The sequence below is a fragment of the Monodelphis domestica genome, chromosome 4, assembly GCF_027887165.1.
Source record: "Monodelphis domestica isolate mMonDom1 chromosome 4, mMonDom1.pri, whole genome shotgun sequence".
NCBI lineage: Eukaryota > Metazoa > Chordata > Mammalia > Didelphimorphia > Didelphidae > Monodelphis > Monodelphis domestica.
Window position 1 is genome coordinate 78,152,915 of NC_077230.1, and position 15,311 is coordinate 78,168,225.

A 15,311-nucleotide genomic window follows, 5' to 3' on the forward strand; every position below is an offset into this window, starting at 1 on the left:
AGCCCTTACCACTCTTCTGTCATTGGTTCCAAGACGGAAGAAAATAAGGGTTTTTTTAAAAAAATTAAAAAATGGGAAAGGACCTACTTGTACAAAAATATTTATAGCAGTTCTTTTTGTGGTAGCAAAGAATTGGAAATTGAAAGGCTGGGGAATGGCTGAACAAATTGTAGTATCTGATGGTGATGGAATATAATTGTGCTATAAGAAATGATAAGCAAGATGATTTCATAAAAACTTGGAGAGATCTGCAGGAACTGATGCAGAGTGAAATAAACATAACCAGTAGAACATTGGAATTATATGATGATCAACTGTGAAAACTTGGCTCCTCTCAGCAATGCAATGTTCTGGGACAATCCTAAAAGACTCGTGATAGGGAATACTATCCACCTCCAGAGAAAGAACTGTTGGAGTCAAGGGGATGCCAATCAGAGTATATTATCTTTCATATCAGTGTATTTTCTCTCTGCCGTATTAATAACTTTTAGTGCCTGGTCTATTCTCCAGAGGAGTTGCTTTCCTGAATAATGGTTGTGAACATTAGGCTGGACGCAGAACTAGTGGTATGGGATAATACTGTCACTTTCCCAGCTTTTGTGCTCATCTGTCTACTAGTGGCATTTGGCCATCAGTTGTGGCTGATGATAAGGAAGGCAAATCCTTTTCCCTCAATCATTTTTTTCCCTTTGATGGCTGTTGGGGCTGGGCAGGCAGCAGATCTGGTTATTGACTGACATATTCTTTTAGGTTGAAGATCTTGAGATATACCCATGGGGCTGAGATGAGTGGGTGGTCAAAGCAGCAGTGGTGACTTGACCCACCCGGCACATGTTGCCTCCTGCTTCTCTCTCAGGATGCCTTACTAACTTCGGCTAGATTATCTAGCCTGCTATATGAGTGGAAGTTGATTGACATATGTTGGGGATGGCTAGCCCTTTTGCTATAAGAGCCATCAAATGATGGTTGGCAAACCAAATGGTTTTAAGTGACAAAAAATAAATTATCCTAGATAGGAGGTTTTAAAGCAAAGGGTGGCAGAGGCATGATCAGAATGGTACTTGGAACAGGAATATTTGATAACTTTGTGGATTATATGGAAGCTTGAGGTAATCATTTTCTCCATAACTTATGACCAGAAAGCTTATTCACTTGTAGAGTCTGGCTAATTAATTAATTTAAACTAATTTCCAAGGCTTTTGAAATAATCTTAAATGGATTGAGTAATAACCAGGCCTGTACTGGGCATTCATCCAGTGGACAGTGTAAACATTTGATGATGATTATGTAAATAATAGTTGAATTATCTTAATGACCCTCAGCTGATGCTAATACAATCAGCTCTGCTTTTTGAAAGGGAGAAATGGAACATGTCACAAGGTTAGTTACATCCTCAGTCCAAGATCTTCAGTCTCAGGGTTTCATTCTTGATTTCCTAGAATTCTATGGTCTTTTCTGGAAGATCAGGTTTGAGTTTTTAGAGCAAACTGATTGACTTCAAAGGGATTCCCCAACTTTCTATATTTCATAAAGAATAATTTGTATTTAAATTTATATTTGTGTCCATAATTCCAATGATGAATAAATACATACTATGCATGAAGTTACTTTGATGCAGACAGAAACCGTAGAAAGGGAAGTAGTAGAGAGTAGAGTCCATCATAAAAACACTGATTATTATAGGCATAGAAAAATGGAATTCAATAAATGGGACTTAGGTGAGAGGGTCAGGGAGAAGGAATTCTCATTGAGCCAGAAGACTCTCTTAACATTTACAATTGTTGCCACTACAAATCGTACTTTTCTAGTTTTCTTTATTTTAATAGACCGTGAGATTTCATATGTTCAGATTCAGTCCACTATATACTTTCAGTTAAACTTCATCCACTTTTGCGTCCAAGGCATCCAGGATGACAAGCCAAAGTATCTTCATATGTAACCTCTAATGTTGAATGAGGGCCAACCTGCCTCCCTACAGTTGGTCAAGAAAGTTAATCTCCTAATTTCTTAATTATATTTTCCTCAATTACATGTAAATATAAATTTTTGAAACTCTTACCTTCGGTTTTGGAATCAATACTGGCTCCAAGGCAGAAGAGTGATAAGGGCAAGGCAATGGGGGTTCAGTGGCTTGCCCAGGGTCACACAGCTGGGAAGTGTCCGAGGTCACATTTGAACCCAGGACCTCCCATCTCTGGGCCTGACTCACAATCCCCTGAGTTACCCAGTTGCCCCCCTGTAAAAATAATTTTTAATAGTTGTTTTCTGATATTTTGTGCTCCATGTTTTCTCCCTCCCCCTCTACCTCCTCCTTCCAGAAAAAGCATGTAATATGATCTAGATTGTAAGTTAATAGCTTAAAATGGAAAGTATAGTGTATAGGTTTTGGAAGGTGACAGTCCTACTGTCATCTGCTCAGGTCAAACCACAGTCTAGATTCCCATATTTAGTTCTGAACCCATTTTAGAAAGATAATTGAAAAGTAGGCAATAGAATGGGAAAAAACTAGGATGGTCAGAGGCAGTCTATCAATGATTTATTGAAGAAATGAGGAATGTTTAGCCTGGAGAAAAGAAGACATGGATTTGGGAGGTTGGAAGTAGGAAGACAGTTATTTTCAAGTGTTTAAGGGTTATTATATGGTCATGGGTTTAGACCTCTTTTACTTGGTCCAGAAAGAAAGACTAGGCACAAAGGGAAGAAGCTATAAATTTAGGTTTTATCTAAGGGAAAACATAACCCTTGGAAAGTGGTAATTTCCTTGGCACTAGAGGGTTCTGAGAGAGGGCTGTATGTGTACATGCTGGATGGTTTTCCTGTACAGGATATTTCTTTTTAATATCTGGGTTGGAGAAAACAAACAAAAACCCTTTCAAACAATGAGCTGCTCCAAAGTGGAATGAACAGTCTAAGATCCGGTGGACATCCCTCCTTTGGAAGTCTTCAGGCAAAGTCTACATAGCTGCTTGTTGTAGACTTAATAGAGGGAGTTCCTTTTGTTTATGGGTCTCACTTGATGGCGGATGATGCACCTTCCAACTCTCCAGTTCTGTGAATAATACCAATACTGGAGTATCGATTGTAATAACCAGGAAGTTCTTTCAAATGTTTACCTTATATCTGTTATGTAAAAATTTAATTTCATTTTCCATGACCCAGGTATTATTGGAGATAGCGAAAACCTCCTCAAAGCTCTTTTGAAATATCACTGAGCAGACTAGAATGTCCATTTTTAAAGCTATCCCTCAACTATGCTTTCTTTGATGTATGAGAGCACTGTGAGAAAATCAACAGGTTGACCCTCCAGCAAGGTTCCCAAGCAAAGACAATTCTATTTCACCATTGACTTGGCTCCTTAGGTAATGCACCAGATTTACCCAGAAGTAACCCAGTAGACCACAATAAGACCAGCTTAGGGCAATGAAGACACATCTCCTTTTCACGTTTATTTCATTTTGTTTTAAGATCACAGAAGAGCAGAGCATTCATACGTGTAAAGTAACAGAAGAGAGAAACAGAATTTAAATACATTAAAAAGAAAAAAGAAAAAAAGCTTGTTTTAATTTTAATTTTTTACACACATTGCGCTTTTGTTTTTCTCCATAGAGCTAGTATATGGGAGAAAAAAAAATACCCACCAAATTAATAATAAAAAGGAAGAAACTTCAAAACAATAAAAGTCCCAAACCAAAAAATGATCATGTGTTTGTATTGTCAAGGGAAATTCAGTTCATGGCTACAGGGTTGAAAAAAAGGAATATATTTATATATATATATTTATATGTATATAACACTGTTAATAAGAATTCTAACCAATAGCAGGATTTGTAAACCCTTCCTTAGAACAATGGGAAGGGGGAGGGAGAGAAGAGGAGGCTTTATTTGAGCTCTCCGTTCTCCACATCATCTCCTCCCTGTTGGAACCCCACAGGAAACACTTAGGGAATAAAACTTGGCAACAATTCACCAGACTCAGCCTTTTACATTCTCTGGTGAAGGGTAAAGACTCATTGGTGATGGAATCAGGAATGGCCCCAGTGAACTGGAATTGGGTGCTCTGAACCATGAAGCTAGTAGTTAGAAGTTTTTCTTTCATTTTCTAGATATAGATTAGAACATTTCTGCTTGTGTCTGTCTGTAGATGGATAGAGGGTGAGGATAAACCAGAATGAGTAGAATATCTGAAATAATCATAGAGAAGGAAAATATTCCCAGCTGCGTTGGTAGTTCTTTGTTTTACAAAATAATTTTATAAGTGTTCTAAGGACTTGGCTTATCTATATCTATATAAAAGTGATATTGACATATAGAATGATTTAGACACAGACCATTACTCAGTGAATAGGTGACTAAGATTCCCTTGGCTATTTCTGGCAATGCATAAGAAGACAAGCTAGGGAAAGGGTAAGCTTGGTCTCTTGAGATGCTGTTGGACATTAACTCTTGGGTCAAAATAGTAACATTATATTCAGCTCCCTAAAGGACAAAGGCAGGCAATTGGATGCAATATCTGAGTTAACCTAGATAATATGAAATCTTTCTCCCTACCCCCAGATGCCCATCCACCCTTGGCACTTTCCATAAAACCTATTTAAGATCTATTTAAAATCAAAGAACTTGACTTTTCACATTTTCATTTTGGCCATTTCTAGGTTCCCCCAAAGATCTCATAACATGGATCTCATTGTCATTACCATCAACTCTAGAACCTTCTCAGTGATTTTTCTTGACATTCTAATCCTTTGCCTGGAGCCTTGAAATAATGTCTCGGCAGTCTTGCTAAATACTTCTTGAAATAGTTTAGAAATGTGGGCCAAAAGGATGTTTCTTTTTTTCTGCCACTTAGTTGAATTTCAGGACTTGGAGTCTTTAACTTTTTGGAACAGATTGTATAAAGCTTGAGCCATAGGAAACCCTTTCATGAGAATGTATTGGACAAGTTTATTCTAATATATAATAATGACAAGATATCTAAGCAATTTTTAAGATCAGACATTTTCTGGATTTTTTAATAGGAAACTTGAATTTCTTCAAGATTTTCTAACTTAAAAGGAATACTGAATGCATAAGACTATTCTATTCTTCGAGGGGGAGAGAAGGGAGGAGGAAAGGATATTAGGCTCATTTCCTTTCATATTAGGTAAATAAAATAGTTTAACAGATAGACTTTATTAATTTTTTAAAATATATGGCAGCCAAAACATTTTGATGTCTTTAGTTAAGTACCCCAGATGGGTGACATCCCCAGAATGCTATCAAATGATATGGATAGATATGACCAGATGATCAAATCATAAAACCATGTAAGAATTTCTGTTAGAAGTTTTAGTTTGTGATACTGATATTTTGTGGGAGTGAAGGGGGTGGGGAGTCTGTCATAGGAAATACTAACAAAATAAAGAGCCAAACACAGTGCTATGCACAGTGGGCATTCAGTTTATAATAATCCACTAACAAATATTACAGCATTCAAAACTATTTAATTTGACCTCTTCATTTTGCAAATGAAAAAAACTATATCCCACAAAAGTAAAATAATTTGTCTAAAATCTCACTGACAATTACTGTAGAACTAGCTCCTTTTATACTGTAGTCTTAATAAGTCTAGACAACTTTTTAGGTCTTGTCTTTGATTGATTTTTGTGTACCAAATTTTCAGGTTATTGTCAATCTACTTCAGCAAAGAAATCAGGCATTTTATGCAATTGCAGGATGAAAAAGCCAATATGAAAGAGAATATCTAGAAGTAGGATTTGAAAATGGAATTTGAGAACAGAATGGTGGAAAGACTTAAATCAACTGAAAGTTGCTAGTTCCCCAGATTAAAGAATAAGATCTTTTCCAAAATTCTATCTTTCTTTCTTTACATTTCTTCCCTGTCAACCAGAAGATTGATATGATGTTAAAAATCAGTCTTTGTCTCCATGATTTCTTGGAAACTTGAAAGTTCAGCAGTTTCTCCTTTTTTTTTTTTACCTCCTAGAATAATCCCTAGGGTTTATTGAGTGAATGAATGGAAACAGGAGCAACTATTTTTTCTCACTAAGCTGTAAGATTTTCCCAAGAGTCCATTTAACCAACAAGTCTCAGGTATTGAAGCAACAAAGGTCAATAAGAATGGACAACTGGGAGACAGATCCAACTGAAACACAGCAGGTACAACTGCAAGACTCTTTCTCAATCATTCTTCCTTTCCAAGGGAAGCCAGAAAGACTCTGATAAAGGTTCTGTTATCATGTGGTGTTATAGTGGAAATAGCAAGGAATTTATGCAATTTCCAAACAGTGTTTAAGTTTAGAGAATATTAGAGCTAGAAGAGAAGTTAGAAATAATCTAATTTAACCTTTTCATTTTGCAGATGAAGAGACTGAGGCACAGAGAATAAAAGTGATGTTACTGAGGTCATATAAAGAGTTTATGGCAAAGCTAGGGCCAGTGCTCTTCCCATGTACTATTCTGCCTCCTAAGAGTGGCCTTTGCATTTATCCATTAAGCATTATGATGGCTGTTCTGTATCTAAGTGACCTCTTTGAAAAGATCAGTGGGATGAAGCACTGTATGAATTAGGTAAAGCTTTCTCCTAGTGAGGTAATTTAATCATTTGAGAGATTCCATCTCTCCTTTGTTTTTCCTCTGACCACTTCAAATGGTTGGGTCCTATTTAGCACTGGTTTTCCTTGTACACTTACAGATTTACCTGGACCTGAGTGTGGCAGGAAAAAAATGAAGTTTACATAGTTTAACTTATGTACATAAACGAGTGATTTACTTTGATTTATACATGATTGGGGTCTAATTTATTAATCAGCAAACCGTATGTAAATGTGGAAGAAGGAAATCAAGAGTTTAAAACAATTTTTCTACTACATACATAAACATTTCTGTTAATGTAAATGTTAACATTGGTTGACTTTCTGAAAAAGAATTTATGTATATTACTGGGAAAACAAATGTATCCTTAATCTTGAATGCCTAACATTTGCATGCCAATCACTATATGAACTGGGGTTTACTTTGCAACCCTAACAGTAACTTAGAAAGAAATATGAACTTCATTTTGTACACATTGACATTATAATATCATAATAGAGAATTTGCAACTGAGGAAATTATATCCTTATGTCCTTGATCTTTTGAAAATAGTTTGAAATCTCTAAGACAATAAGAGGCCATATTAAACTGAAATTGGGTTGCTATGGAAATACATATAAGGAAATTGATTTACATTATCCAAGCGTAAGACTCTATAATCCTATAATGTCACAAGTGGGTATTTTAACACCTGATTATATCTAGATGCTTCCGAAATTGGTGGCCCACTGGGAATCAACATCAAAGCTGAAAAAGCAATGGGAGCTGAAAAGAGGGATTAGGTCATGGTTAGCCTTGGTGAAAGAGATCCAAATGCAAGAACTTTTAATAGACTGACCTTTAGAAACAGACCTGGAGATGGTATCTATACCTCTGGAGTAATTAATTAATGAGCAAATGGGTGTAGCTTCAGAGCCAGAAGCAATTCTATATAATGAATCCAGTTTATTTATGCAAAGGAAAATAGCCAATTTGCAGAAGAGACACTGGTTCTAGTTTTTAGCTTCCAAGAAACCCACAAAAGATGAAGGAAAAACAGAATTGGGCGGGGGCTGGGGGAAACCTGACAAAATCTCTTTGAATATCCACAGTTTTTAGTCTTTGTAAAAAAAGTCCATGTTAAGAATAGAGATTACCTGGTAAAAGATAATGAGACCATGAATCCACAAGGAACTGATTTTGGTTGCAACTTAAGAAATCTCACCTTATTTCTATGGAATTTTAAAAGCTTGTTATTGATAGATACATCTCACTTATAACAAGGAACAACCACAATGATCTAAGGTAAAAAAAAAAACAAGATGAACAAGGAAGGAGGAAAAGATCATGCTATTTGAAGTTATGAAACATTAGATTACTCTTATTCCTCAGGAAAGACCCTGGGCAAAGGTCTTTGCTGTTCTTTTCAACTACAGGTTAAAAGAAAGTATGTTTGGGGAGTGAAGACTCAGTTTTATGGATGGTTGAGTTTCATTTTGTATACAAAGGGTGTTTCTCTTGACATTAAATATATTAGCCAGTCAAATTAATTGATGAATTTCACTCCCTTCAGCATATTATTTCCATCCAGTTGGTTCTTTCCTATGCACTGTTTCATGCTTCATTTGCTAATGGATTTGATTTCTGAAGTGACAAACAGCCAAGTGATGAGCCAAATAGTAAGTGGCCCCTTGCTAAGATCCCTTTTTCCTTGTTTCCTATATCCTCTACTTTTCTGACAAATCCTCAAATTCTCTTCTCCAGGCTCAATACTTCTTTTGACCCTCTGATCTGCTTCTTTCTATGTCCAAGAAACAAAAGAGCAGGAAAAGATCTTGTCCAGGGAGGGAAAAGAAGAAGAGGAGAGAATGAAACTCTTTTAGTTTATACTTCATTTGTGGTTAAGAAAAATCAAATTCAGAAAGAATATGAGAGCAAATCTTCTAGAAATTAGGAATTTATCATCATGATGTGTATCAGACACTGAGAATATGTCTGTATTAATCAATTTGGAGGCATGCTATCATAATCTCTTACTAATGGCAATTCAGACCTAGATCTAAGTGGACTACTGACTAGGACTACTTTCTTTGACAGGGATAGAGTGGGAGGGGAGGGATATTCATCTCTGAGTGAATGGACAACATTTCAGTTTATTCCTTCTATTGGGGGTATCAGCAGTGGGATGATGCCTGATAAATGTATTGAGATGTCTGTTCTCAAATATTTTGAACACCTAGGTAATCAATTTTCTAATCTAATCTCTGTTCACTTTGTAGAAACAACAAAGCAAAAATCCCAATTTATCATCAAACTGATGCCAATCAGGAGCTGGGATTTTGGTTAAACCTCGATTCTTCTCAGATTAGGAAAAATCAGTCAATAAATTGTCATGTACCAGAACTGCATCAGCAAGTACCCTATGGTATTTTCTAATTTTATCTAATGCCCATTTCTTTTTTGTGTGTGAAAGTGTAAGGTTTCTAAAAGTATACTGACATAAGGTAGAAGGAAATGGGTAGGGCATTTATAATGATGGCTATTTGGTACCCCATTTCCTATTCCATGTTTCAGAGCTGAGACAATAAAATATGCAAGCCCCAGAAAGAGATTCATGAAAGAGCACCTACAATTTAAAAGGGTAATAAGCTAGCAATTTCCTCAAATAAAAAAAAAAGTTTGTCATATTATACTGTGATGTATTACATTATATTATTGAATTGTGAACTATAAGCATCATGTTATCTCATCTCAGTCTGATTGACCTAGAATTCTCTAGGACTATCAAGAAGGCCCTAGAGTAAAGCCAATCCACAAGTCACCAGTCTAAATTTCCAAACATTCCTAATGATGGATGGCTAAAGTTGAGCACAGTGAATAATAATTCCCTGAAGGAAGTTAGCAGCCAAGTTTTTTGTTTGTTTTCTTCTGTAAAAAAGAAGCAAGTTACATGATCCTTCCTCACCATTATGACCATATAGCTCAATAAATGATGGGTGACAACTTCCTGAGAAATTCAATCCAGTTGCCCCTTGCTCAGGACTTGTTGATTTCTAGTCTATTCTTAAGGAACTAATCCATTATTTTCTCACTCTTGAATTGAAAGTATTGAAAAGTTTCAAACCTTACAAACACTAGTATTTGAGACATAAAGGGTAAGCCATCTAGTTAGTTGTCTCCCTTTCTCTGACTGAATTACTAACTTCAAAAGAAATACTCAGGAAGGGCAAGTAATGAAGGATTCATCATGGTGACTACTGCTTGTCTGAACAGACACTGTAAAACAATCTGCCATAATTCAGAGACTTCTTTTTATGGACACAGAAGAAAAAACCTTTTTAGAAGTTTCTATCTATTAAATCTCTCAAAGAGAAATGTCCAGGATGGCTTTTCTCTCTAGGGTGTAATGGGTTACATTGTGAGACTTCCCTCAATCAGAAAGGATGAAAAGTTTCTTTAACAAAAGTTTTCCCCTTCTAATTGCTAGTGGAGATAATACATGTTGTCCCGCTCTGATCCAGTCAAAATTGATTAAAGAATACCTCTCTGTTCTCCTGAGCTATTCAGGAGCTCACTCTATCCCAAGCTTCTTCAATATACTTACTGACTTTCTTTCTATAGATATTATTATCAATGAACTATTCTTTTCCTGACTCTTTCCTAATTATTACAACAACTTTAGGGGTTGTCATATCTGCCTAGGGGCATAATCAGATGTTCAACTTCTTTTTTGTAGGAGGAAAATTATTAAAATTTCTATATGTCTTCTATGCCAATGGTACATTTCCTAACTTGTCTTCCTTCACAGCCTTCCAGGGAAAACATGAGGTCAAATCTTTAGACTTTTGAGGCAGATCATGCTTCGTAGCATCCATCACAGAAGACACAAGCTAGCAGGCAAGATTGCTAGAAACTCAATGCCACAGAGCCTGGTGAAAAATTAATCTTCAGGCCACTATAAATTGATGGAGTTGCCAAAAGCACCAAAAGAAGCAAAGAGGAATTAGGCATTTGTATTATGTGTATTGTTAAATTAAACCAGTCACCAGATAAAGACTTAGCAGAGGCAATGGAAGGAAATTCTTTTTTGACCTTCCTTCTGTCCTATGCTTCACAGAGGGTCTCCAACCTATGTGTTTGGAATATGGGCATAGGGCTTCGTTATTTACAAGTTCCTTGATTCCTTTGCAGATGCCAATGATTCCTGCTCTACTCGATCACACTTTATATGATCCAAATTATGAAACAATCATTATCCATATGTTTAATCCAAGGGAATTGGTCAGGAGTGGCTGGGTGGGGGATCTGTAATGTTATTTGACCAACAGGGAGGGACAAAAGGAGGGAAGTTTAGGTGATAGTAGGGCTCATAATTCTACAGTTATGAATTAGCACTTGGTGACTTCCCTGCTTCTCCATATTTACTGTACACACCAGACCCACTACAGAGGGAGGACAGGGCACATCCAGCAAAACGTCACTGAATGTTTGAGTTTTCTCAGACCTGTGAAGCGAGAGCTAACTCAGAACTCTTCCCCTGGAAGGCAGCTCAGCCTATGTGACTGATGAACTCTTCCCTATCCCTCATCCCATCAGTAGTAGGCACTTTCAGGAACAGTGATACTCTGGGTTCTGATGATGGGTATAAAAGGAAGCTTAGAGCCCTGCCCCTGGAGGGAACCCAGCTCCTCTTCCTATTTGAATACACACTGATGTCATGTGACAGCCACTAATCTAATTAATGCCTTTTGGTTAGATTGGGATGGGGGTGGAGGAGTGGAGTGGAGAAAGGTGTTGCAAGGTGGGCTCTTCCATGCTATCTTACTTAACAAGTGAAATTCAAGGCAAACTCCAGTTTGGAGCTTCAGACACAAGGATCTACCACCTTCCCCACCATCTTTCTGAGCAACATGTCAAAACCGCATTTCACAATTACAATGCAGGACAATTATCCACAGCACGATGAGTCTATGTACATATGGACCATTCCCTTGGCATGCTTTAGAGAGAGAGACACGCGCACACACATATACATCCATATGAGAGAGAGACCTGAGCACGCTCACACACAAAGTGAAGAAAATTAAAATTAAAATGTCAATTTCCTAGCATCAGCGGCATGACTTGAGCTCAAGGTGGTGGTAGCAGGGAAGGAGGAGAAAAAGAAGGAAGATAAGGGGGAGAGGGGTAGTATCAAGGATTATAGAATAAGGGAGAAGGAGGATGGATGGTTTAGGAAGGGGGAATAAAGTTAGAGAGAGGGTGGGGCATGCCAATGAGAGGCTATTCACAAGACACCAGTATGGATAATTTTGATAGTCTGAATTGGCTGAGTCAGTTCAAAATGACCAACTGGGGGAAAAAAAAGGATTATATAAACATTGAAGGTAAGACTTGATGTTTCACAGATGAAAAGGGATGAAGAAAGGAAGAAAAAAGGGAGAAAACAATTATCTAGTATTCCTTTTCTATTTCTTTCCTTTTCTTTCTTTCCTCTCTGTCTTATCTAAAGAACACCTGAATGTCTTTAGCATGATGAAGCAACCAGTTCACAAATACATACACCCTTGCAAACACACATACACGCACAGTGGCATTTTCCCACCAAGTTGTTTTCTAATTTTTACTTAATGAATTTGACTTTTTTGAAAATGTTGTAGATACTTTGTTGTCATATTTTCCCCTTCACTTCTGAACACACAAAGTTGTAAAAAAGAAATGGTCCTCCCCCCTTGCTCTCTCTCTCTTTCTCTCTCTCTCTCTGTCTCCTGTATGACGCATTTTGTGTGTTGTTTTTTGTTTGTAAATTTTTATTCTATTAACATTTGCTGAGTAGGCAGAACAGGGACGCTGCCAGCAACCACAGTGGTACGGCCAGGCTGATTGATCCATTTATTCCTCTCACTGACCCAGGTCCTGCAGGGCAAGAAAAAAAAAAAGAAAAAGAAATAAATGATTATAACCAGGATAGCTTTCATTTTATTAAATCTATCTTTTAAATTATAAAAAAAATTAGCATTAAATCCAGCAGCTGTATTAGGCAATGGTCCCCAATACCAAGTGTCCTTATGGCACCAGGGCATCTAAAAGAAACCAAAAGGCAAGGAATAGCTGTGATGCCCCCCTTAACAGTCTAGATGTCAAAGCACTCGTTTACAATCCACTGCGATTTATGCCGTGACTTCTGAATCCTGCTATCCCTAAAGAATGCCCTAACTCAGTGGTCACCTTCAGGTTCCACATGACACAGTAACATCCCTCCCATCTAAACATCCTGCTGTGCTGCATGACTTTAGATGCCAGTCCTCATTATAATTCTGTACAGTGATGAGTGTCCGCCAGCAGTCAGACAGGGGTTCCTCTGGGGCCAATTCATCACAGCATTTCAATCAATAAAACATGGAACCAATCAGCGAACCCCTTGTGTCCCAAGGGAGGAACAGTAATTACTTATTTGTTAATGAGGAGGGAGAGTATTTCAAAGGGACATTTATGTTCAAATGGTAGCATACCAGAAGAGTAAAAAGGAAGGTAAAGAAACACAGAATGTTAGAGCTGGTAGAAGACTCAATCTAGTCCAAACACTTCACTTTCTAGATGAGGAAAATGAGATTCAATGAGTAACGCAGCTAGAATATTGTCCTATAAGCTGTAGGAGTTTATCTAAGAACCTGGATCTTAATTCCTTTATCAATGCTCTTCCATTATGCTACGTCTGCCTATATCTCTGTTTCTTTCTATCTCTCGCTATCTTTTTCTGTATCCCTGTCCATTTGTCTGTCTCCTCCCCATCCTCTCCTGCTCCATATCATCCATCGGTCATTTTGAAGAAGTATAGAGAAGGTAATTATGTCAAAGGACTCAGCAATGGACGTAATATTGTCCTCGTAATCAAAAAGGTAGAAGGATGTTGATTATTACAGACTGACTTAGACTTTACTATTCTGCATTACACTACATTATACTATGTTGTAGTCTGCTATTCTATACATTATACACTGATTAGTTTAATTTGAATTATTGACAACATTTTAAAATGCTTGTGTGTGTATACATATATGTTTATTTGGAGAGGATAACTAGGGCATGAAACACAATTTTTGGAAAGAGAGGGAGAGAATGACTGGAAGAAAATACTAAAGTCATATTAGTAATAGTAAACTGAGATATCCTTCTCTGGTATTCTTTCCAGTATTCCTTAAGATTGACAATGTCCAGCTCAAATCTAGAAATTTTCTCATTGTTTCCCACTCAAGTTTGGATTTTTTTTTGGAACTGAGGTTATTTGTGTACTTAAGAATGGGTCTTCAAATGAGAAAGTGGTATCACTGGCCATATGAGTCCCTGAATTGATGAGAGACTTGAGAAAGTGTCTAAATCAACTGCTATTTCTGAACCTCTGAGTGCCTGTTTACATTATGTAAAAGAACTCACTATGTGGATGGAAGCAAATAAGTGTGAAGGCACACTATAGAGGTCAGCAAATTGAAGTGTTCTAAAAATGAAAAGGAATTTAAAGTAATGCCAAGGAATAAGGTAGTGAAAAAACACAGGTGTCTCTTCTTCAAACTAGAGATCTATGATCATCCTTTATAATAGGATTAACAATTGCGTTATTTCTTTTTGGAGTAAACTCTTGTGCTAAAGTATCAAACATTCATGCAAAAATATTGGTTTTTAAGCCAACATTTAATTACAAAATGTTTTCAGGAAAACATATATTTCAAAAAGAGCAGTATATCAGTTTATTAATGCACAAGGCGATGGAAATTTCAGATGGATTATTCAACTATATAGTCAACATTTTTATCTTGGATAGGTTATCCCAAATATAATTTTTCCATGATAAAACTTCCTTTCAAACCCTTATAGATTTTATTTAACCTACTTTGCTTGAATGCTAGACTATGGAATTTTATAAATAGAGTGCTTAGAAGACCCTGGGGTTTTCGTGTGACACTATGCAACTAAACTGATGACCTTCTGTCTATAAATCTACTTCTTTTTCCTATTGTAACATACTAACTCTAAAGCTCCCAAGACATTATTAAAATTTTGTCCATCTCTCTCTCTTTATCCATATATAAATGTAAAATTGTAATATGGTTAAGTAATAGTTAATATTACCTATTTATGTATATATATGAAAAAGGCCCTCACAGATTCTACAGAAGGTTCTGATTTGACTTTACTATTTGATTTGGATATAAAATAATGGAGCTGGAGATTAGAAGGGATATGTCAGGGTGGGACATAAAGATAAAAAAAAACAACGAAGATGAAAATAATAACTATTCTCCATGCTTCCAACTCCTCCAAGAGACTCAGGGTCTTTCCCTATGTCATATATGAAATACAGTTACACATTGCTTATAGACATTTGTGAAGGAAAATTTGCCTTTACAAAAATAATTAAGTCCTTTGACCAAATAATCCCATAATTGAAAATAAACCCTGATCATTCTCATAAAAAGATGCATGTTTAAAAATACAAATAACAGTGTTATTCATAATTTCAAATTCCAAAAGAATTTAATTCTTTGAAAGCATATACTATTTTTCATTTTATTTTTGTAACCTCAGAACTCAGCATAATACCTTGCTCATAATATGCATTTTAAAATATTCTGTTGAAAGAAGGAAGGAATGAAAAGAACAAGAAACAACCTAGACGTTCAATAGTAGCTAAACAAATTAGGATATAGCAGTATAATTAAACACTATAGCATTACAGATGAGAA

At 36.5% G+C, this 15,311-nt stretch overlaps 1 protein-coding gene across 2 annotated transcripts in view; it reads right to left on the bottom strand.

The window, feature by feature from the left end:
• Positions 1–3,412: 3,412 nt before the first annotated feature.
• LSAMP (limbic system associated membrane protein) overlaps positions 3,413–15,311 on the bottom strand; it is an 826,684-nt gene continuing 814,785 nt past the window's right edge. For both annotated transcript variants that reach the window (XM_001362935.4, XM_007493724.3), the window contains one exon: positions 3,413–12,486. In XM_001362935.4, the coding sequence (XP_001362972.1) occupies positions 12,389–12,486 (98 nt within the window). In that variant the 3' untranslated portion in view covers positions 3,413–12,388. The remainder of the gene's footprint in view (positions 12,487–15,311) is intronic.